The sequence below is a fragment of the Tauraco erythrolophus genome, chromosome 2 (assembly GCF_009769465.1).
Source record: "Tauraco erythrolophus isolate bTauEry1 chromosome 2, bTauEry1.pri, whole genome shotgun sequence".
In the NCBI taxonomy this organism is placed as follows: Eukaryota; Metazoa; Chordata; class Aves; order Musophagiformes; family Musophagidae; genus Tauraco; species Tauraco erythrolophus.
The window spans coordinates 6,779,692-6,806,558 of record NC_141466.1 but is presented as its reverse complement, the minus strand read 5'-3'; the positions used below and the strand labels follow the sequence as shown (position 1 = coordinate 6,806,558).

At 38.5% G+C, this 26,867-nt stretch overlaps 1 protein-coding gene across 1 annotated transcript in view; it reads right to left on the bottom strand.

Annotated features, from left to right (window-relative positions):
* AHI1 (Abelson helper integration site 1) overlaps positions 1-26,867 on the bottom strand; it is a 103,505-nt gene that overhangs the window by 54,750 nt on the left and 21,888 nt on the right. The window contains exons 7-17 of the mRNA XM_086631959.1: positions 26,399-26,494; positions 24,679-24,864; positions 19,104-19,247; positions 16,813-16,945; positions 15,693-15,816; positions 13,161-13,390; positions 11,652-11,755; positions 10,925-11,043; positions 8,725-8,855; positions 7,280-7,420; positions 5,053-5,255 (exon numbers count right to left, since the gene is read on the bottom strand). Of these exons, the coding sequence (XP_086488085.1) occupies positions 5,053-5,255; positions 7,280-7,420; positions 8,725-8,855; positions 10,925-11,043; positions 11,652-11,755; positions 13,161-13,390; positions 15,693-15,816; positions 16,813-16,945; positions 19,104-19,247; positions 24,679-24,864; positions 26,399-26,494 (1,611 nt within the window). The remainder of the gene's footprint in view (positions 1-5,052; positions 5,256-7,279; positions 7,421-8,724; positions 8,856-10,924; positions 11,044-11,651; positions 11,756-13,160; positions 13,391-15,692; positions 15,817-16,812; positions 16,946-19,103; positions 19,248-24,678; positions 24,865-26,398; positions 26,495-26,867) is intronic.

The window sequence follows — 26,867 nt, the reverse complement described above, 5'->3', positions numbered from 1 at the left end:
GTAGGCCATATGGATCTGACTTGAAATTGCTACAAAAACAAAACTGAAAGAAAAGTAACCTTAATAAACATTTTAATATTTAACTAAATTCAACGATTTTTAAAATTTACTAATCTGATGTAATGAAAAGGATATTAGTAACTCTTATGGGGAACCACCACACAGACCACTCATAAATAACATGATAACGACACAAATTTGTCAGTATGACTTTTATAAATATTGTAAATATACTCCATAACATAAGAATAATTATGCTGTGTTAGATCAAAGATCCATCCTCACGTTTGTCAACAGTAAACTGTAGCAGATAAGGTATATAATTTTAGAGTGATCTTTCTCCTACGGGCCCTTCTACTTTCAGCACTCAAAAGTTTATAAACTTCTTGAGCCTCAGCAGGAAGTAACACCAGTTCCTTGGGCCAAGAGCTTTTCCTGAATCTCTCCTTTACAAATTTGCCCCAAATCTCTGCGAACCCATGTACACTTCTGGCCTTCCCAGCAATCTACTTCATTGCATGTCCTCATTTCAGCTGTGAGAAACAATTTTTTTTCCAATACTGTTCATGATTTTATGTATTTGTCGTAACTTCCCTCTCACACACCTCTACCTGCACAACCCGCCCAGCTGAGGAACTCTAATCACTTTAATCTCATCACATGCGAGCTCTTCAGTAGCTCTTGGGATTTGTGTTACCCTTGTTTGAACCGCTTCTCATTTTACTATATTCTTTTTCGGAAGAGGTGTCAAGAACTAATTACAGTGTTGAATATCTAGGCTCATCCTGGATTTCCTAAGTAGAAACACACAAGCATCCTCCTCATACTCAGTTTGGAATGGATCTTACTTATGGCTTCCTAAAAACTATTCAGCTACAGTTTTGTTTTTAACAAGAAATAATATTAAGCGGGTTTATTCCATTTCTTTTTTCCTGTTTTCCTTACTATGGTACACACAGTATTAAAAAAATTGCCTTCCTATTGCATTCAGGTTTCACAGAGAAATTAATATTCACCTTTTGTAACAAAACGTCTTTGCTTTTGTGAATTGCCAAAGCTTTAGCCCAAAATTCAACTCTTGGTTCTAATTACACGTTTTCTGGGCTAACAAGAATGGTAATGTTGCAAACGAGAAGAAAATTTCCTCTGTCCTTTATTAAGGTTCCTCTTTAGGTAGCAAAGAATAAAAAAACAAAAAAAGGAAAAAAAAAACGTTGTTTCTAAATGGACATGAAAAGGAGGCACTGGTCACAACACAAAAAACCTGAGCTCTTACAGGATCAGAATATTCTCAATTTCTGTGTAGCATAAACCAAATTTTGTTGTATTCACACGACAATTTCAAATCATTTATCTAAGCCGCAGACCTCCGAACTTTGCACTTACCAGTTAATTTTATATCATAGAATCATAGAACGGTTTGGGTTGGAAGGGACCTTAAAGATCATCTAGTTCCAACCCCCCTGCCACGGGCAGGGACACCTTCCACTAGATAAGGGTGCTTAAAGCCTCATCCAACCTGGCTTTGAACACCTCCAGGGATGGGGCAGCCATAACTTCGCTGGGCAACCTGTTCCAGTGCCTCACCAGCCACAGACTGGAGAATTTCTTTCTTAGAACTAATTCAAATCTGCCCTCTTTCAGTTTAAATCCATTGTCCCTTGTCCTATCACTACACACCCTTGCAAAACATCCCTCTCCAGCTTTCCTGTAGGCCCCCTTTAGGTACTGGAAGGTCTCGCCGGAGCCTTCTCTTCTCCAGGCTGAACAACTGCAACTCTCTCAGCCTGTCTTCATAGCAGAGGTGTTCCAGCCCTTGGATCATCTTTGTGGCCCTCCGCTGCACCCGCTCCAACAGGTTCATGTCCTTCTTGTGTTGGGGGCTCCAGAGCTGAATGCAGTACTGCAGGTGGGGCCTCACAAGAGTAGAGTAGAGGGGCAGAATCACCTTCCTCAACCTGTTGGCCACTCTTCTTTGGATGCAGCCCAGGATACAGTTGGCTTTCTGGGCTGCAAGTGCACATTGCTGGATTGAGCTTCTCATCAACCAACACACAACCAAGAAGTTCTCCTCAGGGCTGCTCTCAATCCATTCTCCGCCCAGCCTGTACTTATGCTTGGGATTGCCCCGACCCACGTGCAGGACCTTGCACTTGGCCTGGTTGAACTTCATGAGGTTCTCACAAGCCCACCTCTCCAGCCTGTCAAGGTCCCTCTGGATGGCATCCCTTCCCTCTGGCGTGTCCACAACACCACACAGCTTGGTGTCATCAGCAAACTTGCTGAGGGTGCACTCGATCCCACTGTCTGTGTCGCTGTTAAACAGCATCAGCCCCAATACTGACCCCTTATATCTATCAGTTACTGCTGCAAATTCACACACATCGAACACAGAGAGCCCTGTGCTGGCAGATCTGCTGTTCAGAGGTTCCAGCACCTTGGTCTCTTAAAACATGACCCCGGGCATGACCTCAGGCTAGGTTTACTATCTACTAGGTATGCTGCCAAAATGCTTGTCCCAACATGGTAATCCAAACACATACAAGATAACATCTGCATTCTCATTTGGATTTTTGTTTTCGAACCCTATCACAGGGCAGTTTGCCACCCTGCCGTGTGGCTTAATAGAGACTCTTTTCTCTGTTTTCACTCGTCTGTACTCAGAGCTGTTAGCACATTCTCACATATGTGGCTGAGTGGCAACATTTATGTGGCCTACTTTGACAAACACTTTAGCAAAAAATTTATGTGAGTACGCATTCTAACCAGCCTTCCAGCAAAGCTTACACTTTCATGCATCTTTTTTTGCATGAAAAAGGGAGCTACACACATGTAAACACATACACATCCAAAACTCTAACTCCCAACTACAAATTAATAGAAATTTTAAGTTTTAGTGACGATATATTGTACTCTGGAACTGTCCAGAATCTGTGATAACGCAGGCTGGCAATACTGCACCTACATGCAAGAAATGATCCCATCCCTACTTGGAAAGCAGGTATCGTAGTCCTGTGAGCCTCAGGTTGGATCGCTGAAAAGATGAGTATTGCTAGTCCTTTCAATGAAAAGAAATCTCCTCCCAATATCCCAGTGGTTCATAAAGCTGTACAAGGAAGCACTCTCCATTTTTATAACCATCACAGGTCTGTGACAGACATCAGACTGGATGTAGACTTTTTCAACTGCCATCCTGTACTGTTTGGAAACTCAGCTGGTGAGAAGACTGAGATGACCTTTCTGACATCTCCCATATATATATGATCCATGAGTAGAGGGTTTGGAGGACACTGTCCAAAACCTTGATCATGGCTGCTCATAATGGACTTACCCCAAACTCGTCACTGAGCAATGGGAATCTAGGGTTACAAAACTCCAGTGGCTGAAAGTTATTCTCTCAAACACAGTTGTAGGCTTACCTATTTCATCTAGCTGCACGGTTCCATGGAACCACTATGTGGTTCTGCTAAACCAGATTGGTCTCCTACAGTCCAGAACTCCTAGCTAATCAGGGACTAAAGAGTTGCAGTGATGAAATCTCCCAAAAATTTGTTATCCCTGTCTTCTTACTCAGATGGCAAGAAATCCAGAAGAGTAAAAATAATTTCTTCTGGAATGTCTTGCTGTAGTACTTGTCCCAGACACAAAGTTACATGCTCCATTCTCTCCATATTGGGCCTCTCTCTGACCAATAAACAACTTGAAGGCACTAGGGCTCACTTGTAGATGAGCAGGAACAAAAGAAGCAGAAAGCAGAGACAAGGCTTGCTTCTTTGTGTGAGGCTACAAGTAATTGCAAAGACAGTAGCAACATGCTGCCGTTATCCATGCCAGTTACAGTGTGGTATTTCATGAGAGGGTCCAGAAAGCAATGTACTGTGGGATAGCTTTCTTTTGGATAGTTTCAAAGCACAGACCTAAGGGCGATGTCCAGGCCAGGGAACCAGAGAAACAAGATAAATAGTCAAACAAACACCCAAAGAAAACATTTTCCTTCCTCCTTGTCTGTCTCAGCTTCAGACACCTCTTGTCCTCCTTTCTAGTTCCCAGCCTTCCTGCTTTTCCCACTATGTTACACTCAGTCCCTTTGGTAAGATGATGGGTGGTGCAGGAGAGTGGGGTCAGTACATGGTGGCTTGCTCTTTCATCTCTCCTTGTTTCTTACTCTTTTCAACTGCTTTAGTGTGGGCTCTCCACCAGCTGAAACCCCCTCGGAGATTGTATCTGCCCAGTGTGGATTCCTCCATGGGTTGCAGTCCCTTCAGAGGTGTACATTCTCCTGTGTTTTCTTTTGTGTGTCCTCACACATCTCCTGTCTTTCCCTTCATGCATACTCCATTATCTCTCCCTGTATCTCCAGTTGTGCGTCATTTTGTGTCCCCCCTGCATCACCTTTGTGTCTCCTTCTGTGTCTACTTTTGTGCCTCCTCACATCCCTCCTCCAATACCTCCACTTGTTCCTCCTGATATGTTTTCCTTTGCATTTCCTCCTCCACTCTGGTGCCTCCTGTCCCTAGTATCTACCAACCTTCCTTCGATATGTTTTTGCAGAGGTGCCACATGCCCTTCTCTTTGGTTCCAATTTCAGTGGTGCAGTGGGTCCATATTGTCCTTTGCGGAGCTGGTTGGAAACAGCTGTGCCCAGCACAGGGCAGTCCATGATCTCCTCCCACAAAGGTAAGCCCTGCAGCCCCCTGCTGCAGCCCTGCTATGAAACCCCTGCCATTTATGCCACATACAATTCTAAAGGTGGATATAAAAAAAAAAAAAAGAAAGAAAAAAAGGAGAGAATTTTGTAAAGCTTGGCCATAATGATCTACAGAGTGTATCATACGAATGGTCATGGGCATTGACAAAAAACATAGTTTGATGCACTTAATCTTTTCTAAAGAGCTACTTACAGGTGCATTAATATCAGTGAGAGATGTATTCATTTCTGAAGAACAGACCCCAAGACTACATACATATGTTTTGTTACATATACCAGTCCCAGAATATGAACTTTGGCTGAGAAGACTATATACTTCTGGAAATTAATTAAATTTGACTTACCATAACAGAATCAAGTTTTTGTTTCACCTTCTGCATTCTCATTGATGTCCTTGCAACACTGACGAACTGATCTGCTGGAGACATCACTGAACTTTTTTGTGTAGGAATTTCAGAAAAACTGCTGAAGAGCTGTGGCCCTCTCGGTGCAGCTGTGGTAAGTGATGAACTGAGATCTTTTATAAGTTCAGCTTCCTGTTGTGCAACTGTAGAAATACCAATATTAACATGTAAGGTGAAACTTTACATTGCCATGGGAAAAAAAAATAAAATTGAATGATCACTGCCATTTTGCTAGCCATGTCTTCAGTCAAACATCATCATAATCTGTGCTAATACTGCTATAGGGAAAACCTTAAAATGACATGAAATATTCCCCGTACTACCCCATTTTCCTCTAACTCTCCCTGGTCACAATGTCTCCCTTCTGTTACCTGTGTTCAGTACCCTCTCACATTGAACTGATGTTTTTGCACTGGTTATAAACAATTGTGCTCTCCATGCAGAAATGTTGGGGGGCGGGAGAAGGAATTTTTCGAAGGCCAGAAAGTTACACAGCCAGCACTGAGTTCAAGTCAGCTATTTTACTGGGTACATTTCACATTTTTTTCCAGCCTAGTGAGCTTATTACACTTCAGTAAAACTTCAGAAGTTGCTAGACATACATACAAGCAGAAGAGGCACTCTTAGGAGGCAGCCTGCTCTAAACCAGGATACTTTTGATGAAAGTTGTGCTCAGTGTCATTTAAACACACTGTTTGAGTTTTGCAATTTTTTTGTACTGTGGTCTCAAGCCAACAAAGGTTAAAAGAATTCTTCATGAAAGCTTTGTCAGGGATACTCAGAAAACTGTTGGCGTATGTAAAACACATACTGTTGGAGTTTTGAAAACTGTGTCAGTGACTAAAATTAGTATTACTGTATGATTAACTCTTTCAGCACTAAGGCAGTAAGACTATCTTCTGAAAGCAAAGTGTGTGCTTTTAACCAAAAAAGGAACAAAAACTTAGTAACAATGTAGAGAAGACCACAAACTATGCAAAATTTGTCATCAGTGACTTAAGTTAAGCAGTCAGATGATACAAGTAACTACCAGTGTGATATCTGTGTGATCTCTAAATATATACACACACACATATATATATAAAACTTCTCTATTAGCTTTTTAAAGACTCACTGTCTGCTGAACAGTCAAAAAATTTTAAATAAATCCTTCACCAAAAAAATTTTCCATTGCTCTCTAGAATGCAGATATCTTACTGGGTTGAAGTTTAGCACTGAATATCGATTGTAAAGTCATTCCACTTAATTTTCCTGTAAAAGTCAGCCAGTTCAACAGACAAGTAACCTAAACTGTGAGATTTGATATGAGTAATCTTGTTAGTACATGTTATTTAAAAAGCAAATGTATAAAGACAGGATTAGCTTTACAAATCTATGTTCACTGCAAATATAATTAAAACAAAAACCTGTTACAGATATGCAAAATTTATTGCATAATTCCTATTAACATTATATACTGTCTAGATGCAACGTGAAGTCTGGAACTATGTTCTTAATTGAAACAATGACATTGCTAAAGCTAACTACAAAAACACACCACCAGAAAAACCTGCAAAGGACAGTCTGAATTCTATTTTTTATATCAAAAATTCAAAGCAAGCATTTATCACTATGTTCTCTTTAATGGGGGTAACAAATATACCTCTCACATAATCACACCACAGACATAACACTTGTTTATTAAAACAATCTATACTCTCATATTAATTCATTTCTATACAGCTCCTCAACATTATTTTGTACCATAGTCAGCACAAAATACTGAGATTTCTATTACCCTACTCCTCAGTTTTCAGAACGGTAGTATTTTCTGGCTCCATAATCCACCTTGATATGAAAAGGGGCTTTTAAATATTTGTATGACACTCCCTTTATATGATGAAGTGCTGTAAGAATCACACAGTATGACATACAATAACCCATTTAAACTTGAGGTTGCAAGGGACCTCTGGTGATTGTCTAGGCCAAAGCCCCTGCTCAAAGCAGGGCCACCTAGAGCAGGTTGCTCAGGGTCCTATCCAGTTGGGTTTTGATATCTCCCAGGATAAAGATATGTATTATCATCAAGCAGCTGTTTACTTTTTCCTTCAAGTACAAATGATAGCAAATCACCTCCAAAAATAAATAAAATATTTACAGGGTTGTATGAAGAAAATTTGTACTGTACCTTTATAATCATAAATGTATACCAGAATTGACTGGTTTTGACCGAAGGCACAAAATGACACCATGTGTTCATGTGGATGAAAGGCAACATCACGAAGCGGAGACGTGAAGGAGAGTTCAGAATATATGGCCACCTGATCTCCTGCAGAAGTGAAATATGCTTATTAATATCATATACCATGGAATCATATTTGATACAACAAAATAACAGTTGGTTAAAGCTTGCATTACTACACTGCAGCGACTGCCACTGTAAATAAATATTCTTTAGACAATTTCCTTATTGAAAAATACTGTTTGGCATGAGACAAAAAATATCGCGTGCTTTTAAGTTATTCAGTAAGTCTGAAAAGTTAGAGCTGGGGCAACAGCTGCAGGAAACCCCAGAGGATGCATCAGGTGAGTTGAGTTCTCTTGTTCTGATAAGCAAGTTCTGGAAAGGTGGCGTTCCACAGTATTTGTTTGTGCTTGCATTTTGCAGAGATAGCTATCTTAGTTGTGGATTTCAATTATATAATACTGACAAGGAGTGAAAGTTGCGCACAAAATCATTAAAAAAATAAATAAAATTAGTTCTTGAGCTGATGGCATTATGAACACAAGTACAGTGTATAAGCAAGAGTCAAAGCCTGGTGAAAACATACTACTAACAAAGTTTCTCCCTCCTTATACTTTTATTCTTTTTTAAAGTTTTCAGACAAATTATGTAGTGGCCTAGATGTTAGCTAATATAATTGGAAACATGAAAAAAAAAACACAATAGAACTGTTGGTTAGCTGCCAGTTTTAATATATTTACTTTTTCCTTTTAAAAAATTATTTAGATCATAATTAGAGACAGAATATACTGTCATCACAACCAATAATTGTATTTGGCTACCTTCTACCGTTATTTTTGTCCCTATTACCTCACTGTACAATGAAGATGACAAATTCTTTATCTTACATTTGCTTAACATTTTCCAGAAAGATTTTGGTACCTATTTTGAAACTACTCGGTTTGGGGAATAATTCACAAAGAAACCTTATATTCCAAAGGCCAAGTCTCTGACCGCCCTTGAGAAACAGATGAAGTGGTTCTCAACAAAAGCCTAATTCCCAAATCCAAAAAATGCAACAGAAAGACTGATTTGACTTAAAACATTCTTGTGTGTTCGTTTGAAGACCCTCAGCCACATGTGAAGAACTTCAGTACCCTAAAAGCTGAGCTTAAGGTGCTCCATTCCTGCTGCATATTACAAATGCCACCTCTGCCTATTAATTTCCTCTAGAGAATTAAATCTTAGAGATTAATAATAGCTATTTAAAAGGTGGAGCTAAGGCTTCAGGATTTAAGAACATCTTACTGAAGTTTTGTTCAGTACCAAAAATGTTTCAGTAAAGCTTACAAAATTCTTTCTCCCTCAGTCTTGACAACCTGGCTTTAGACCATAAAATAATTAGTTACCTGTTTCTGGATTCCAAACGTAAGCCTTTCCATCTTCACTTCCAGAAAAGAGGAACGTACCACATGGCGTTAGGGTGCTGTGAATCTTTTCTCTGTAATTTGTGGCACCTATGTATTTCTTTGTAGCCAAGCTAAAGATGAAGAATAGTTTGCAAATATAGCAGATACTTTCAGGATAGATAATTTAATTTTTTGTGTGTCAGTCCCCCTCTTTATTCCTCAGAAAAGTCAGTACACCTTGCATCCCAAATAGACATGCAAGCATCCACTGTTTACAGAGTGCAGTGTTTACCTTCTCATTTCTCTGGCTTTCATAATGCACCTGAAATTATAGATGAAAGTGTACATCCTTGTCTTTCATTAGAAAATGGGAATACTCAGATGTAGAGAATGGATAGAGATGTAGTAATTTGCATTTTCTTGATCCTAGGCTTTGCAAAAAAAACGGGGAAATTGGCGCTATTACTCCAAGCTCTGCCAAAAAAGTTTTCATTATGCTTTCTGAGTTTGATTACAACTATAGTACATAAATTTATCCAGCAGCTCTCTTTGGCTCTTCAGACTAATGTCTCCTTAGTTAGAAAATCAGCAGTAGAATCAACAAATTTCAGAAATCAATGCATAGTAATAATGACCTACTAATGAACTCATGTCAGTTTGTAGGCATCAAGTAAGAGAGAATCTACAAAAAGATTTAAAGAAGCGTGAGCCAGCTTGTAAAAGGCTATCTCACGAGGTACAGCTTGGAAAGAGATACGAAAGTTCAAAAGGGAGACTAATGCAGCAGTAATACTACAAAGCAGAATCTGAGGCAAGAAGAATGGCCATAGGCCATGAGAGCCCTCAGACAGAAGACAGTAATTTTTAAAATCTGTTACTGCAGAAACAATGGAGGTATGCTGGGAGAAGACCAGTGCAGTTAATATGACAGGAAAATTATTTTTAATATTCTGAATAAATGTACCTTGGATACAATTCTTTTTTGGCAAGCAAGAGAAAAGGATACTTTAATGATCACAGTGCAAGACCATATTAGCCCAAATAAGAGTTTTAGCTGTGTGAATAGGAAAGATAGCATCTCTGAGATGTCATGTAGAAGAGCTCTGCAAGATGTAAAACTAACCTGCATATAAAACCCTAAGGAGACGTCTGAAACAAAACCAAATCCCTGATCACATACCTGAGTGACAGGATAGCAGCATTATCCAAAAAGATCAAAAAAACAAGTTGAAAGAGGAAAGTTAAGAACGACTCGCTGTCAATCAAAGTGAATTGTGTTGATCTGTGACCTCCACCCCCTCTTTTCTCATGCAGGGCATGAATGGTTAATGCTGACGTGTAAAATTATCACTGCTGGGTATCTGACCCTGTGGTTTATTGATAGGCTTAAGCCAATGTAACTATGGGCTGTGGTCAAAGCAGCAGTCCTGCTGCTGTCCTCTCCACCCTTATTTTCCCAGGCTCTCCATCATTTCTTCTCTAGTGTTTGGGCAGCCATCAGATGAGTTAGATCAGATAGTTGATTAAAATTGAAATTAATCATTTGTATTTGTAGGTTGATTTTTAGTCGGATCAGTTCACTGGTCTGACTTCCCCCGCATCAAAAGATCTCTAGAGCTGATAAAAAGGAAATGCTAGGAATACATGGCCAAAGGTGTGGGAGATAAGAGGAGATGGTGTGTCCTACAGACAAACTGGCTTAAAATAATTGTGAAATTGCACACCATACTAACCCTTGCGTAGAGATTATTATGCATGTTTATTTTTCTCTCAAACTAAAACTCTCTACACTTTTTAGGAATGGTAGTGATAGAAGAACACTATTTGCTTCAAAAACTACGGGTTTGCTTGGTCAATCCACCAATTTCATGCTTCAATTGAGTGGATAGTTTAGTATTCTAGTCATTATAATTTATCATTTACAGTAAAAGATGAAGAGTGCACTGTAAGACTGGAAAGTCTTCAGCTAGTTCAAATATCCAACCCAATATATTATTTAAGAGTGAGATTTCCTGAGAAATAATACATATGTACAAAAGTATGTTCTAAAAGAAGGTAGTTTCTCATGCTATGAGAGTATAAAGGTATTTTCCCCAGGTAATTCCATGTAGAACACCAGGGACCTTTGACTTTCTCGATTTCCCCTAGTATACTTTAAAACAAAGAGGAAATATGTGTTTGTCATCAAAAATCTACTTACATTCTGAGATCCATGATTCTCAGGGTACTGTCTTTGGCATGGATTAACAAACGTCTTCCATTTGGATGCACCTCCAAATGATTTATAGGTGTTCCTTTAATATCATTTTCTTTTATTTCCTACAGAAAGGATGAAAATTAAGTCAAAAAATATAACTTTGTGTTTTAAAACTCATGTTTTTACACATTATCATTCATTTTTCTCTTGCATTACTCTTTCTTTGCCCACTTCACTCTATTTGGTTAAAAAAAAAAAATTGTTCCTATATTAAGGCATTACATCCTAGGCAATCAACTTTTCACAATCACAAGGCAGATTATGCCATGACGCTGAACTTCTGAACCATGGCTGATGACAGAAATGCTGACTGAACACCAAGCCTCTAAGGTATGAACAAAAATTATTTGTAAAGCCTGTGGTCTATTTTATTGTTGTCTTTAGAGAACAAGCCTAATGCATTAGCATTTATCTGTTAATACATGGCTTTTAAACCTCCAGCATTTTAATGTTTTATACACAGAAAACTGAAGGCGCAAAACAATTCAAAAATTTGAAGTCAGTGAATCATAGCATGTTCTATCAGCTCTTTTGTACTGTTATTTAAAGAAAATATATATTTTCAGTCAAACAAAAGTTAATGTATAAAAAAATTTGAATTGAAATCAAATTGCCAGATTTGGAACAGTTCACATAAAAATGACAATGCTAGTTTAAGAAACCTGTATACCTTATTAATCCTCCAGTGTTGAAACAGGTGTTGAGAATTTCCCTTGACACATGTATCCCAAACTATTATCAGTCCTGAACTATCTCCTGAGAACATGTGGAGTCCTGTGAAACAATAATAGAAGTGGAATACTAGACAAAAGAGCAAATCCAGGAAACAATATATGAACAAGAAACAACTTTTTTCTTTGTTTTTGTGAATAGGTGAACACTGATTCTTTCCTCTCTTTCGCTATGATATACTCATTGCAGATATATTTTACTCATACTGCATAATTTGATACCATAAATTTGTATTCAGCACACAAGTCAGTTACTGGGGGGCTGAATATTCTTTAAAGTTTTTTCATTTTTACTCATACTGTAGAACCAGCAAAAACCAAGCATTTATAGCTCAATGAGCTTCGCATGACAGTCTAATGCTTACCTATACATTCACTGAGAGCATCTTGAACAAGAACAAATATTGGTTTTCAACAGTTGTTTTAAATGAAGCACAAATACTTTATAAAAATGCAACTGTTTCCTCTTCATAGTACCTACTCCAGTGAATTTCTCCAAAAATTAAACACTTAAATACTAATGATGTCACTAATACCAGAAAAAGTCAAACGCTTTTAAGTACTTTATTCATTCACCCATCTTCAACTCTTCCCACTCTCCACTGGTACACATCAGTGCATCTCTATCACTCACTTTTAGCTCTCAATCTACCAGTTAACATTATCCACAATGGTCAAATCTCTGTTTTCTTCTCTGATTTTTTATGTTCTCTGGCAATGCTGAAAAGTTCGTCATCTTCCCACTTCTTCAGTCTAGCATTAAAATTCTCACAATCTAACTACTGCACCTCATTTTCTTTATCTTTGTATTGAGTTGATAACTTTGAATGACAATATGGTGGAGCTGCCTTTGCTAATGTTCTGATCCTGCCATCTCATGTTCTGAACTTCTGTTCAGAGAGTGCTCTAGAGGCTGGTTTCAGATTTCCTGCTTCTGCTTTTAAGTTAGTACATAATTCTTTCACCTACTTCTTCAGCCAAACCTGCTTTTTTTCCAACTTACCTCTCTACACTAACCACTAGGCTTTCCAGACGCTTCTTGATGCATTTGTCTGTCCCAACAGTAGGATCTGTGCTTTATGTTGTGCTGATTTTTGCTGCAATATGTACAAAACATTAGCTAACTAATGACAGATAGTTACAGGGACAATGAAAACTAAACTCTGACCAAAATTTGCCCAGTCATCACTGCCTGAGCACTACTCATTTATTTGCCTGTCCTTTCTACTTACCTTTTCTGATTACTCTCAATTTATATCAGGGACTGTATGTTCCTCTGTGTTCATCCAAATAAGGCATCATACTAATGCATTAATTGCAAACACAGCTAAAACTATTCTATTCTATTCTAGCATTTTACATTGCCTCTATGAAATAAAGCAAACTAGTAACGCTCCAGTTGGTGTTCAACTGAAAAGAAGACTGAGAAAGTAGTACTAAGTACATACCTTCTGCATCAAAACAAAGTGTGTTGATGAAACTTTGATGACCATCAAGCTCCTGCAGCAGTTGCCCATGGATTTCTTTCACGTTTGCATTCCAGATTCTAATCATTGAATCGTAACATCCTGTCACCACCAACCAGTCAGCAATCGGGTGGTACTTTGCAGTGTAAACAAATGAAGGATGAGGGAAAACTCTCACTGCAGATGCTGCCTGCATTTCTATTTTCCACATTCTGAAAGGAAAGGGTGTTAGGATGTCTACTGTATGAAGCAAACACATGCACAGGTACAACTGATGCCATATTTGTGCTACTGGTTCTAAAGGCAAATGCTTGCAACACCTGACACCACCCGTTTATCCTACCAATTCATTCCACCTATATTTAATCCTTTAATATAGCACTTTCTAACAAAAATTAAGATACATTTACTACTTTAGATAGTACTCTGTCTTCAAAGTAAATTCATAACTACTTACTCATTTAATGGGTATACTGCACATTTTAAAACACACAAAGAATTCCATGGAATGGATCAGCTTCTTTCTTTCAGGAGTTATAAACAAATTATTAAGACTTCCTGAGGTATCACTCATTTTAAAAAACAACACAAAAAGAACCCCACACAAAACAAACCACCCACAAAGGAATATTTAGGACCGCTAAATATAAATAAAACCCCAGAAAGTTTTAAAAGAACAATTACCTACCACACACTGATTGTCATCTCAAGGATGTTTTCTTCACCTAAATTCATTTCTTACTACTCATCTATTTCCTATCCTTCCCCACCCATAGCAGTAAGATCAGATTTTTCTTAGGAAGTATTTTTTTTTCATGTGATATATTTTATTACTAAGCCTTCCCCAAGATGAGTCCATAAAGAATGGAATGATACCTGGATCATAAAACATGGGTAGGCAGCACCTTGCAGAGAGTGCTCAGTTACAATATCAAACTTAATTGTTTGAGTGCCACCCTTCCAGGTGGGGTGACTACTTCTGGTGGCTATTGCAGAATTCTAAGCTTACTCTGAAGAGAGTTCATTACAAAAGTGCGATCCCTTAAGAGTATGGCGATTAACTTGCAACTTAATGTGCAAAGGTCACAAGGAGTCTACCTATCTTTTACAATGGTTTTGCTCTAATGACATAAAAGTTAATTTATTGCTTACAAATAATGTAGGACTAAAGCTTGGGAAGGCTCAAGGGTAACATATAAAACACCGTATAAAGGAGGATTCACTTAAGTTCCCAAATTTCCCTTAGAACTCAGCCTGAGACACAATCCAGGTAATAAACCAATAATGACTTTAAAGCCATGGAGTGGCTTCTGGTTCTCACCCTTCAATTCTACCATGTTTCAACAGCATAACGCTCCCAATACGAAGAAATGCCTTGCCTAAAATAAGACTTTTTAAGGAGATAAGGCAACAGACAATAAATACAGGAACTGACAACTCATGTGTAGTGCACAGAAAAGGAAGCAGACCACTACAGTTTCAACTTGCTGCCTCAAATCCGGGAATGGAGGAACAGCTAGGCCTTCTTATAGGTAACATAAATGACTGAAATTTTTATTTACTTCAATATAAAAAAAAAATCTTATTTAATACGCTTCCAAATAAAAAATAAAAACATGGACTAAGTTCTCAACATACTCTTTTTATGTGTACATACAAGCAGCAAAAAAAAAAGCAAAACAGTTCCACATATGCAATATATCATCTAACAATTCTTCTGGCATTTTAATTATGCAACTGCCTGTAGCGTTATTGAGTTGCATAACAGAAACAACAGATAGTGATCTGAAGAGCTAATAAAAAAAGCCTTATAAAAACCTGTGAAGTTGCTTGTATAAAATTGTGCAGTGTCACAGCCGTATTTTCATATTTTTCTACAGTTTTGAAGGTTTTGCTTTTAAACCTTGAACAGATTAGTATTTTAACATTAACACTGTGTTGAAGTACACTTTCAAATTGTAAAGGAAAACGTGTACACATTCGTACACATTCAGTCTCAAAGTATTACTATCGAATTTCATTTACATCAATTTAAGTTGAATTATTTAAATAAATGTCCAAAACAAAAAAAAAAATACATATATATGTGCAGTGTGGCCAATTTATACACATAACTTGAATGTTAAATTTTCAGTTTCCTGACTCATGTTCAAATTTGCAAACTTAATACTGCATTCATAATACTGCAATTTCTCCAGGGATAGAATGTTCCAACTATTTCGGTCACTTCTTGAAACATAAAGCCTTTTGGTTTCTTGCTGCACTGTAGATTTAGATAATGCAGTTTCTGGAAAAGCTTTGGTCTCAAATATATAAACATCAGAAACCAAATTAATAAATACAGCATAAGTGATTAACTTAATCATAATTTATATAATATTATAGAGTAAGTCACACGGCAATCAAATCTTTAATTACAACATCATAGCAGAGTTTGTAGTAAGACATGAAATTGGACCACTTTTTTTTTTGTGCTTCTGATGCTACCTGCCAGAACACCTTCATCATACTGACCTGACAGTGCCATCAGAGGACGCAGTAAGAAGGTATCGATCGTCTTTTGACCAACAAAGATCATACACTATGTTAAGGTGACCATAAAACTCTCTCAGGAACTGTCCAGAAGGAATTTCATACACTAATGCGGTTTAAATGGAAAAATAAAAATTTTGTAAGTATTTACAATCAATTACATGCAATTATTAATGCAAAGTTTAATCTAGTCTTAAACTGAGTTTCTGCTAGCATAAGTCAACTCATTTTCTTTATGTTCTCATTTTCAGAGAACACAAACAGTTGCTAGATATGCATGGACAACAAGCGTATACTTCCATCTAGTGGTTCATGGATGCCACAAAGGTCTTAAGGTTAAGAAACGGTCTACTTGCTCTAAATTATCAGAGCCAGATTAGGATTATAACTTTTCTTTTTTTTTTTTGCCTTTTTTTTTTTCTTTTTTTTTAATTTTGAAAGCTACCCAACCAATCTTCGAAGTACATTAACACAGAGATCATTTCGTGGGACTGTGTAATAAAGGAATCTAGACTGGCTGTTAAACATTTAAACATTTACTTTGTGTATGCTTAAAACACTGTTCCTTCTTAATCTCAAAATTCTTATGCAAGGCTTAAGAGCTATGCACTTGAGGCTACTGTGAAGAAGCAGCCCTAAGTTTGAGTAATATTTGTAGTTCCAACTGAACTGGACTGTGGAAGACAGCTGCCTCCAGTAGTCTGTCTGGAGATGACAGTATTCCAGGTATCTAACTTTCATGACAGGTTAGGAGGAAAACATACACAGAAAAGCATGTGGGGTGGGGGTTGGAAAAGTTATTTCGCTTAAAACCTTATTATCGGAAAATATGTTCCTCATGAGAACTGTTTTTTTTTGTTAGAACTCTGCACAGAAATACTGTGATTCCATACCATTAACTTGCATATACATTACCATGTATGAAAAGCCAGTTCCAGCCCTGTTCACACAGAAAGAGCATTTTCCTCAATGCCCTTTAATGCCCAGAACAATTTACAAACCAACCTCTAAAAAACCCACAGTTTAAAAATATATCTTTTGCCCTTTGATTTCAAATACATGAATTATAAGAAAAACAATCCAAAGCATATTTTAAACTTACAAACAATGGGATAGCCATTCCTTCCTGCACATGCTGCTGCCAGTGTTTTCCCATCGTGAGAGAAACGAATGCAGAAACAGCCCATGTCTCCACCTCGCAGTGAAAACAGATGCTTGTTCGGTATGCGGCAAGTCTGGCTTTTCAGGTAAGAATTAGGATTACACAGTTATGGATATTAACCACCCAATGCTCAAAACACATTCTTAGTTCTTGTCATGCATAAGTTTTCAAAAGCTCTTAACATCTTAAGGGAATTTAAAAGAAAAATTCAATCTTATCAATCTTCAATCTTACTTGTTTCTGTCCATTGCAGACAACCAGCAAGTTTTAAAAACTTCAGAAAACTTAAAATTGAAATAATTTCACTAATGTTAAGAAGGGCTTAATGATGACTATCGTCAATAACATAAGCTGCAGAGTCAGACTGTAAGCCAAGCTTGTTTAAGCAGTCTGAGCACAACTTCCAGTAACTTAATGGGAACTAGGATGACAAACTAGAAGCGCTCAAACCTTTGGTCTACCGAATCACCTTCGGCATTCCTCATCTGCATTTCAATTCCTGATTTTTTTTTAAACATAACTGAAGATGAAACATTTCAAAACATTGCACAGGTATTATAGTCCCCCTTCCTCTCTCCCGCAATATTTCCTTTTTCTCACCCAAGGGCTTTTTCTCCAGAAATAAATTCAAAGTTTAAGAGGAATTAAAATATCCAAAGCAGTTATGTGATTATTCAACCTAACCTGATTGACCTCTATGAATGAAAAATGAGTATGAACAGATTCATATGCATTTAAAAATGCACAAATACATCCACTTATGAAATAATTGAATATCCGCTGTTCAGACTAAGAGTAAACACATTGTGTTAGAAACTATATACACAAGTAAACCATCTTGTGCTTTTTAACCTCTCTCAAAAATAAAACATTACAACTTTGAGTGAATAATTCAACTCAGAACAAACTTTTTTTTTATTTACAGGTCATGTAGTTACAATTCACATATACAATTAATTTAGTATTCAATTCATATATCAATTAATTCATAATTCTATAGAACATTTTGGAAAAATATTGTGTCATCCATCTATTTAGATCTATGGAGACAGAGATAAATATATTGTTGTTCTTTTAAATTACTGATTTATCATTAAAGCTAAATTATCTTTTTAATGTATAAAAAGGAAATACTAATTTTGAGCAATTATTCTGTTTTAAACAAGTATATCTACTTTAATATTCTTTGGCAAATAGACATGTCACATCGTGATAACCGTACTAAAACTTTTTCACAAGACAGTACATCACAAAATACATCGTTGTTGCTATTAAAGTTTTTCACTATGTACATAGTCTAGTCTAACAATAAATGAGCTATTAAATTTTGTACAATGGCAGGCACATATTCTTAGGATCATATTTCTTTTGGTTTTCATTATGCACTTATTTAGGGAACAGTAACTTTCTGAAAAGTAATGAACGTTAACATAAACACACCTTTTAGGTTTCCAGCCATTTTAAGTAAGAAAATTTCCGTTGTAAAATCAGACTCATCTAAAACATTACTGAGAAAAAAGATTAAGTCTCTGTATATTTAAGTGGTTTTTTTAAAGGATCTATTCAAGGACTACAGAATGGAACAAAAATAAAAAACAACATTCTTTGTTAAAAAAATCTTACATCATATTACTGAATTCTTATAGAACCATGAACTCACACTAATGCCATTCTACAGAAAAAATATGAAATCATTGAATTGACATTCTATGTATAGTTGCAAAAATGCTCCCTTTTTGTGATTGCTAACTTCCATTAGTCGCAGTGATCTAGGAGTTAGGACAAAGTCAGCAAGAACCTTTTTAACAAGGCTCTTCAATGAAAGTTCCTTCATAATTCTGTTATATTGTAAAAATTACTTTAACTGAAGGAATAAAAAAAAAAACACAAAATTGAACAAGAAAACATATTTCCAATCAAGCTGAAACCTGAGGACTGATTTCCTGTCTTTCTTCCACTACCTGGCTAGCCCTACTCTTTCAAATTCCTAGAGAATTCTGGAGATAAAAATACCTGACTGTTCTGGGAAAAAATGGTTAAATCAACCATATTTGGTAAGAAGCTAAACATCCTCTACAGTTTCTGAGAATTTGTTATGCTTTGTGTTTTGTTTAGCATTTTTTTAAATTTGCTCTAATGAATGACTTGCTTCCTAATATTCTTATCATATAAAAAGATAGCATATCTTTAAATTATTTTTCTTGGAAAAGAATCAAAGAAAAACACTACACCTGTCCAGGCAATCTTGTCCATTTAAATAGCTCCTTCTTCTTCTCTGGAAAAGGTTCATGTGGAACCTCTCTCTGGATCTCACACAGTGTTGCACTACTTTGTTCCTGCTGAACAGCTATCATAGAGCGGAAAGAAGGAGCAACCTTAAGGCAAACAAAACTAAGTGTCAGGAAAAAATATTTTTAAAACAAACAGTGTAATACCTGAAAAAATTAAAAGGTACTTTTAACTTCAAACGCATTGTATTTTTACATCTGAAAAATAAAAAGACTGGAAAAAGCTTAATACATGAAAATTGCATCGCAAGAATTTCATTGAAAGTAACCAGCAAGTCAGAAAGTAAGCTGAGCTTCCAAAGTTGTGTCAATCAGATGGTATTAAAGAATATTGAAATAATTGATACTTTTCTATTTTTATTGGCTACCGGGGTCAGTGAAAATTAGTAACACTCTACTATATGGTAAAGGTGTTGTATTAAAAAAAAGGCATTTAGCATGTTCCAGTGATGTTTACCTATCACCTTCAAATCAAGGTGCTACTTTGGCAACGAAATCCACTCATGATACCAAAAGATATTACCAGCATTATATATTGAACAAGCGTTCAAGTGGTGCAAAGAAAAAAGGAGGACAGACCACACTTCTGATTTTACTTGTAGGTAAAATGTATGTACATTTCAAGCTTCTGTAAGTACATTTCTGAACTTTACCTTAAAGTTACACCAAGCCTGAACACACAGGAAGCCTTAATGCTGTGAAGCCTAGCAGCAGCACGGCTGAGAAGCACAGAGGCCACTAAGCACGGGCTGCAGTTCTGATCGGTTTCACTAAGACAAGTCTCTTCAGAAACACTTCTGAATCATAGAACCATAGAATGGTTAGGGTTGGAAGGGACCTCAAAGATCATCTAGTTCCAACCTCCCTGTCATGGGCAGGGACACTCTCTGTCGCAGACCGCTGGTCTCACGTTCTTCAGGAATCACAACCCAGAAGGTTGTTGTGATTCCCCTCGTATATCAGAAGGTCTTATTTCGCTCCAAAGGACTATACCGCAATCAAAGGCTTCTAACAGAGAGCTTCAAGACACTGCTCTCCAGGGGCTCCTACCACTCCAGTCTCCAGGAGGGAACTGCCCCACTCCCTCTTGGGAGTGCCCCACCTTTAACCATCCATGAGTCACGTGGTCTCCGGCTGACCAACGTGACTCACAGCACCTGTCCTGACGAGGCACAGGTGCTTTCTATTGTAGTAGCCCATGTAGCAGCCAGAAAACTTCCGCAACAATTCCCCCTCTTTTTTTGAAAAAACATCTAATGACCTTTAGGGGTTCTTAACGTTCCGATCCCATGTACAGCCACCGTGTCGGATACCTTTAAGACTAGGATCATGAGGAAGCGATTCTTATATTTTTTTATCATACCAAGTCGGCGGTGGATATATCCATTGTTCTGATGATGTTGGATACATCCACCCTAGCTGTTCTGGCTGCTTTTGCTGATGGTTAACCTGCAGTTGCCATAACATTCCTTCAAAGGGTTGTCGTAACATTCCCTCAGGGCTCTTTTCTGGACTGGTCTGCGGCTCCCGTATTGTTCCCGCAAAGAGCTTGCTAGGGCTGTATGTCACATATTTCTTAGTTCTTCTTTTGTCATTTTTTGACCGGCCGTTGGTGTAAATCCTTGATCTACAGTTTTTTGCAAAATGGCCCATCTTTCCACATTTATAACACTTCTGTTTCTTATTATATGAGGCCATCAAGGTGGTGGCTAGTACAGTCATTTCATGCTCTACAGACCCGACCTTAGCACACGCAATGACCATTTCCTCTAAAGAGGGGTCCCCTGGCAGTACTTCAATAACTCTTCGGCAATCAGTGTTGGCATTATCCCTTGCCAGTTGTTTTGTCAATAGGGCCCGTAGATTGCTGTCATATATTTGTTTTTCTATTGCCCCTTGCAACCTTTCTACAAACTGTAGAAAAGGTTCCTTGTTCCCTTGTTTAATCGTAGAGTATCTTACTTGGGGCTCCGCCATTTCTGTGGTGCGCATGAGGGCCTGCATCCCTATTTGTTTGACCTGCTCAAGAATTTGGGGATGCCATTGGGCTTGTATTGCCGGATTGCTAAATACTTGACCCATTCCCATCAGGACATCTGTACCAACAGCATAGCATGGGTCGCCTTGAGGTAATTGTATATTGTGTAGTGCCTGACGATCGGCCAACTGCCTCCAAGTGCTCATAAAAATGGAGCGTTGAACTGGCTGGAACATAACCTGAGCCAGATGTTGAAAGTCATACGGCACCAATATCTCTAGGTTTAGCAATCGCAATAATTGTGTCACTGCTGGGGAATTTGGCCCATATTGTGCTACTGCCTTTTGTATATCCTGTATGACTTTCCATGAACAGCCCAAGTGTTGATTGGGCTGGTTAGAACCCAGGAGGGCCAGTTCCACAGGGAATACACTCGGCCTTCCCCCCCATTTCCATCATGGATAATTTTTTATTACTGACTGGTAACCCCAAGACTTGAACCAAGTCCCAGTCCCCAGCCTCTATTGCTTTCATTTTTACCTCGTTCCAGAAACGGACTGGGTCACGAGGTTGAACTGTCGCTGTAGGGGTTCCCAAGGGGTCTGGTTCCAATAAACAGACAGATTGTAGCGACTTTTCCCTTGGTAGAGAAACCGATGGTAACTCCCCAGCTGAGCTGTCACTTGCTTTGGAAGTTTCTCCTAAAATCTCTTTTGCTGCAGGGGGGGTCATGGCCTGCTGCAATATCTCCACTACAGCTATTAACTGCTGGGATACTCCTTACAGCATTGTCACGGCCTGGCGCACTAGTGCTGGCTGCATGGCTCGTACCTGTGTCATATATGTTGCTGGATATGAAGTTGCTGGGGGTGGGGCCATTAGATCAAGCGGCGGAGCCGTAGGCGTGACACATCCTGAGGAGGAAGGGGAGGCTGCTGGGGCAAAGGGTGGGGGGCGCTCCAATATCTCCTGCAGGGTGGGGCAGAGTCCCTGCATAGTCCCCGCAACTTTATTGATCTCCGTGAACAGCGAGGATACATCTAATTCGCTGTCCACGCTGTCTGGGGCCAGTCCTCCTTCAGACAGTTCGTTGTTTCCTTCATACCCTTCGCTTGCTGATGCATAGTCTGTTAATTCATCTTCCTCCTTTTCTGCCACCCCCTTTTGAATTATATTATCCAGGGCCCTCCACGTACACAGCAGGTCAGTATCAGTTAAGTCCTTTTTTCCAAGGACTACTTCACAAAGTAGCTTATATCCCAACCTTTTCCAAAGTTCTAGGTTAAAGGTGAAAGTAAGGCTAACCAAGTCTTCGTGTCCCGCTGCCCAGTTAAGTAAATTATATAAATCTTCATTACTTATATTGGCCCCCGCAGCCATTCCCGCAGATTTAAGGAAAGTGAAGGTCTGATTTTCCTTTACAAAGTTTTGTCCCATTTTCCATTCCCAGCAGCTCACCTCGTTCCAGATGTCTAAGTCGAAGCTGATCAATTCGCAGCTCTCCTGCTGCTCTCGAGCTTCACTGGGCTCTACCACACTTCGTTCTGCAGTCCAAGTAGTTCCCGTTCCAACAAATCACGTCGGGGTCACCAATTGTCGCAGACCGCTGGTCTCACGTTCTTCAGGAATCACAACCCAGAAGGTTGTTGTGATTCCCCTCGTATATCAGAAGGTCTTATTTCACTCCAAAGGTCTATATCGCAATCAAAGGCTTCTAACAGAGAGCTTCAAGACACTGCTCTCCAGGGACCCCTACCACTCCAGTCTCCAGGAGGGAACTGCCCCACTCCCTCTTGGGAGTGCCCTGCCTTTAACCATCCATGAGTCACGTGGTCTCCGGCTGACCAACGTGACTCACAGCACCTGTCCTGACGAGGCACAGGTGCTTTCTATTGTAGTAGCCCATGTAGCAGCCAAAAAACTTCCGCAACAACTCTCCACTACACCAGGTTGCCCAAAGCCTCATCCAACCTTGCCTTGAACACCTCCAGGGATGGGGCATCCACAACTTCTCTGGGCAACCTGTTCCACTGCCTCACCACTCTCAAAATGAAGAATTTCTTCCTTATATCCAATCTAAATCTCCCTTCTTTCAGTTTAAATCCATTGCCCCTTGTCCTATCACTACATGCCCTTGTAAAAAGTCCCTCTCCAGGGCCTCATGTTGAGCTTCTCATCCACCAACACTCCCAAGTCCTTTTCCTCAGGGCTGCTCTTAATCCATTCTCCGCCCAGCCTGTACTTGTGGCTCGGGATTGCCCCGACCCATGTGCAGGACCTTGGCCTTGTTGAACTTCATAAGGTTCTCACAGGCCTACCTCTCCAGCCTGTCCAGGTCCCTCTGGGTATTGGGCAAAATTCCTGTTTTCTTCCAGACTGACAGTCGCCAGACTGAAAAAGAGAGGTTGGACACCTACTGTGTAAGTAGAAACCAATTTAGGAGCTTAAATCAGTTGTCCACATGTAGATGTCTACTTCCATGTAAGATGCCTTGTTTTATATCCATTTTCATAACTACCAGCCCATGGATCTGCATCCTTCTGGAGAAGGTAGAGACTAAGCAAAATCTGTAACAGATCTTAAATGGAAGCAGAAATCTATGCATAGAAAACTGTATCATGCCATGGCTCTTATCTATGAGCTTATTCTCAGCCTCGGCAAATCTGGCATTTATCAGAGCAAGAAAAAAACTGTATCAGTAGCCAATGGATCCAAGTCAAGCACAGCTCACAAAGCCTATGTAAAATCATCAAATCTCTTGAGCTCCACAGAGGACTGTAAAGTAGGGAGAGCTGTAAACCAGTGATAGCACCTAAACATACCAGGAAAACATTCTGATCACAGAAAAGAGAGGCTTAGAATGCTTCTAGAAAGGGAAAGCACAGCCACTCAAGCAAAGCACACAGAATTCCTAACAACCTCACCAGCTGACTGAGCAAGAGATTTGCAGATGTCATCCCAGTATACAGTGATCAGAAGAGTTACGACAATTGTAAATTCATATGTAACAATAATATTGTACTTGCATTGTAGAACCATTGTAGAACAATAAATGATGTATTTATCTTGAACACATCCCTTACACATACCAATGTAAGCCTGTCTAAAAGGGTTTTCATTTGAGAAAAATACACAACTCATTATAGCTTGAGGGTGCAGAGAATCAGAGTTAAGTGACTTACATCTTCTCTCACCTACAGAATTTACACACCTCCATGAGTCCACTGACTTAAAATGACATTTCTCCTAATGAGAAGAAACATCGATCTTCAAGGAAGTTTTCTGACTGTCAATGGTACGATATGCAAAGTTGCAGATGAGAAAGTACACCTATTTTTAAAAGATAGCGATGAAGGGCCGACTTTGGAACACCTATCTTAAGATGCAAAGTTCTTATTATAGCACTTTATATACTGCATGTAAGCACAGCTTTTATATACATGCCATGCACACACACTCAAATATTCTAGCTAGTTACTAGTTCTTACAAAAAAATCTGCGTATTTGTAAATATATTTATATATTATATATTTAACTTACATGATCTGGCAGTTTTATGCCTCTTATGGTTACATATAAAGTTGATGGGTAACGATTTCTAGGACACTTTGCCCACCAGTCATAAACCTCAACAACATTGGAATGTGGCTTGGTCCTTGGAGGTGGGTAATATAATTGCAGACGGAGTTTTCCATCAACATTTAGAACTCCATTCGCACCTACAAGCTGGAAGGGTGATTAAAAAGAGGAAAAAAACGCGTTACATGAACAAAAAAGTAATAAAAGTAATTGATGATTTCTAGTATCTTCAACAACTACAGTATAAAATCTGAAATCAACTTCCCATTGGGGAAATAGACTATGCCTAAAAGTGGTAATGAGTTAAGCAAGTATTAAACACCCACAGGATTAAATCACTAAAATTAAAGCTTAGATGGCAGCTTAGTTTTTTAAACATGCGTCATATGCACAACAGTAATATCAACTGTAATATGCTGTATGTGGGAAGATCTCTGCAGTACCGCTTTTTTTAATTTTTCTTTTTTATCTTCTACTTGCTGGAATCACCCAAAACTCAAAGGAATGTCAATCCACAAAGAGCCTCTTCCAAATCTGCCTCCTTTATACACTGCAGCAAAGCGGATTGGTAAGGCTTTGACTCAGAGCAGAAGATACAGCAAAGCAGCAATCTTTCCAACTTCAGAGGAAATAGAGTTTTCTCTATTGAACTAAAGAATAAGGCAGAAATTAGTGCTCATGCTTTTCATTCTGTGGGTATCTACTGCTATTAACACTGACCACTGTTGATCAGGACATTTCTACTTTCACTGATACAGATGAAAGGATAACGCAGACAGATGCAGTAGGAATGAAGGACAGGCCACAATTTTATTTGTGTTTATGAGTTGGAATGTCATCCTTCCTCTTGTCCAGGAGCAGGTTGTGCTGAATGCCGGGATACACAGTTCCCACCAGCTATACACCACAGGTCACCAGACCTCTGATCCCTGTAGCTTCATCTTGGGAAAAGTTGAGAACAGACTCTGTATGGAATGATATGTAGGTCACTCTCCCTTCTCCTAAACCTGCAGTCCATTATCCTCTCCTGTATTTCTCATGTTGTGGACTGCTCAATGGCTGTCAAGATCTACCATCCACAGAGGCAGGTGTAAATGAACAATCCTCAGGTAAATTAAAGTATGTAATATCATGTCAGTTCTCAAAGGCCAAATTGGCACATTCAAGCCCCTCCTAAAAAGGTAAAAAGGTACCTGACATCAGCTAAATTACCTGTATCTCATTGCTACAGCAATTCAAACTCTGCAACTAAAAATGACAGGCATTTTATAATTAGGCTAGGGAATCTTTCCAAAGACTGGCCAACTGAAAATGCCACTAGAATACAGAATAGGTGACGCACAGAAATTAGTGGATTTGTCATTTTCTTTGCAGAAATAATCTCAAGAACACACAAACCCTCAAAGAAAACTCCTTCTATATTTTATGAACAAAAAAATATACTTTCACATTCTACACTTTCTTGAAAAACACATATTCTTTACTGTCAAGCTTGTTACTACGGAATTTATGGGTTGAAGGAAGAGGGAGAGAACAGCCAAGCAAGCAAGGATTTATTTTTCTGTATCCGTTGCCTGAAAATATTAAAAAATGTTTTCCCACTTAGTAGGGTTAGTGCCTTTTATATAACTGAGTAAAAAGATTCGTAAGCTTTGTTTCTTCATTTAAACATTTGCAATACCTTTAGAAATGCCCAACAAATTTTTCGGAAACCACGTTCCTGAATCCGTACATCAGAGTTGGCCTTCACTTCATCCATACTTAGGAAATCAAGGATCTGAAAGTATTGATAGGAATATAAATATATTTCTAATGAACATACACTTCCTGGTAATTATAAAATATTGCTGAAAACATGCTAGATGACATTCACTGAATTAAGCAGATTTCAATTTTAAGGCATTCCAAAACCAGTACTTCTTCCACACAAGTACACAACTAGAAATAACAGATCCTTATGCATTTAACTGATGATCATTCATGACCTGCTTTAAAAAAAGAATGTAAGTCTAGCCTTAAAAGACTATTCTTGCTTCCCTTCTGTTTTAATAAAAAAAGAAAACTTCACATGTAATTTTCATAAATCTTATATAGTTCACAAATCACACCGATCACAAATCTGACAGCCAAAATGAGCGGTATGTTCATCT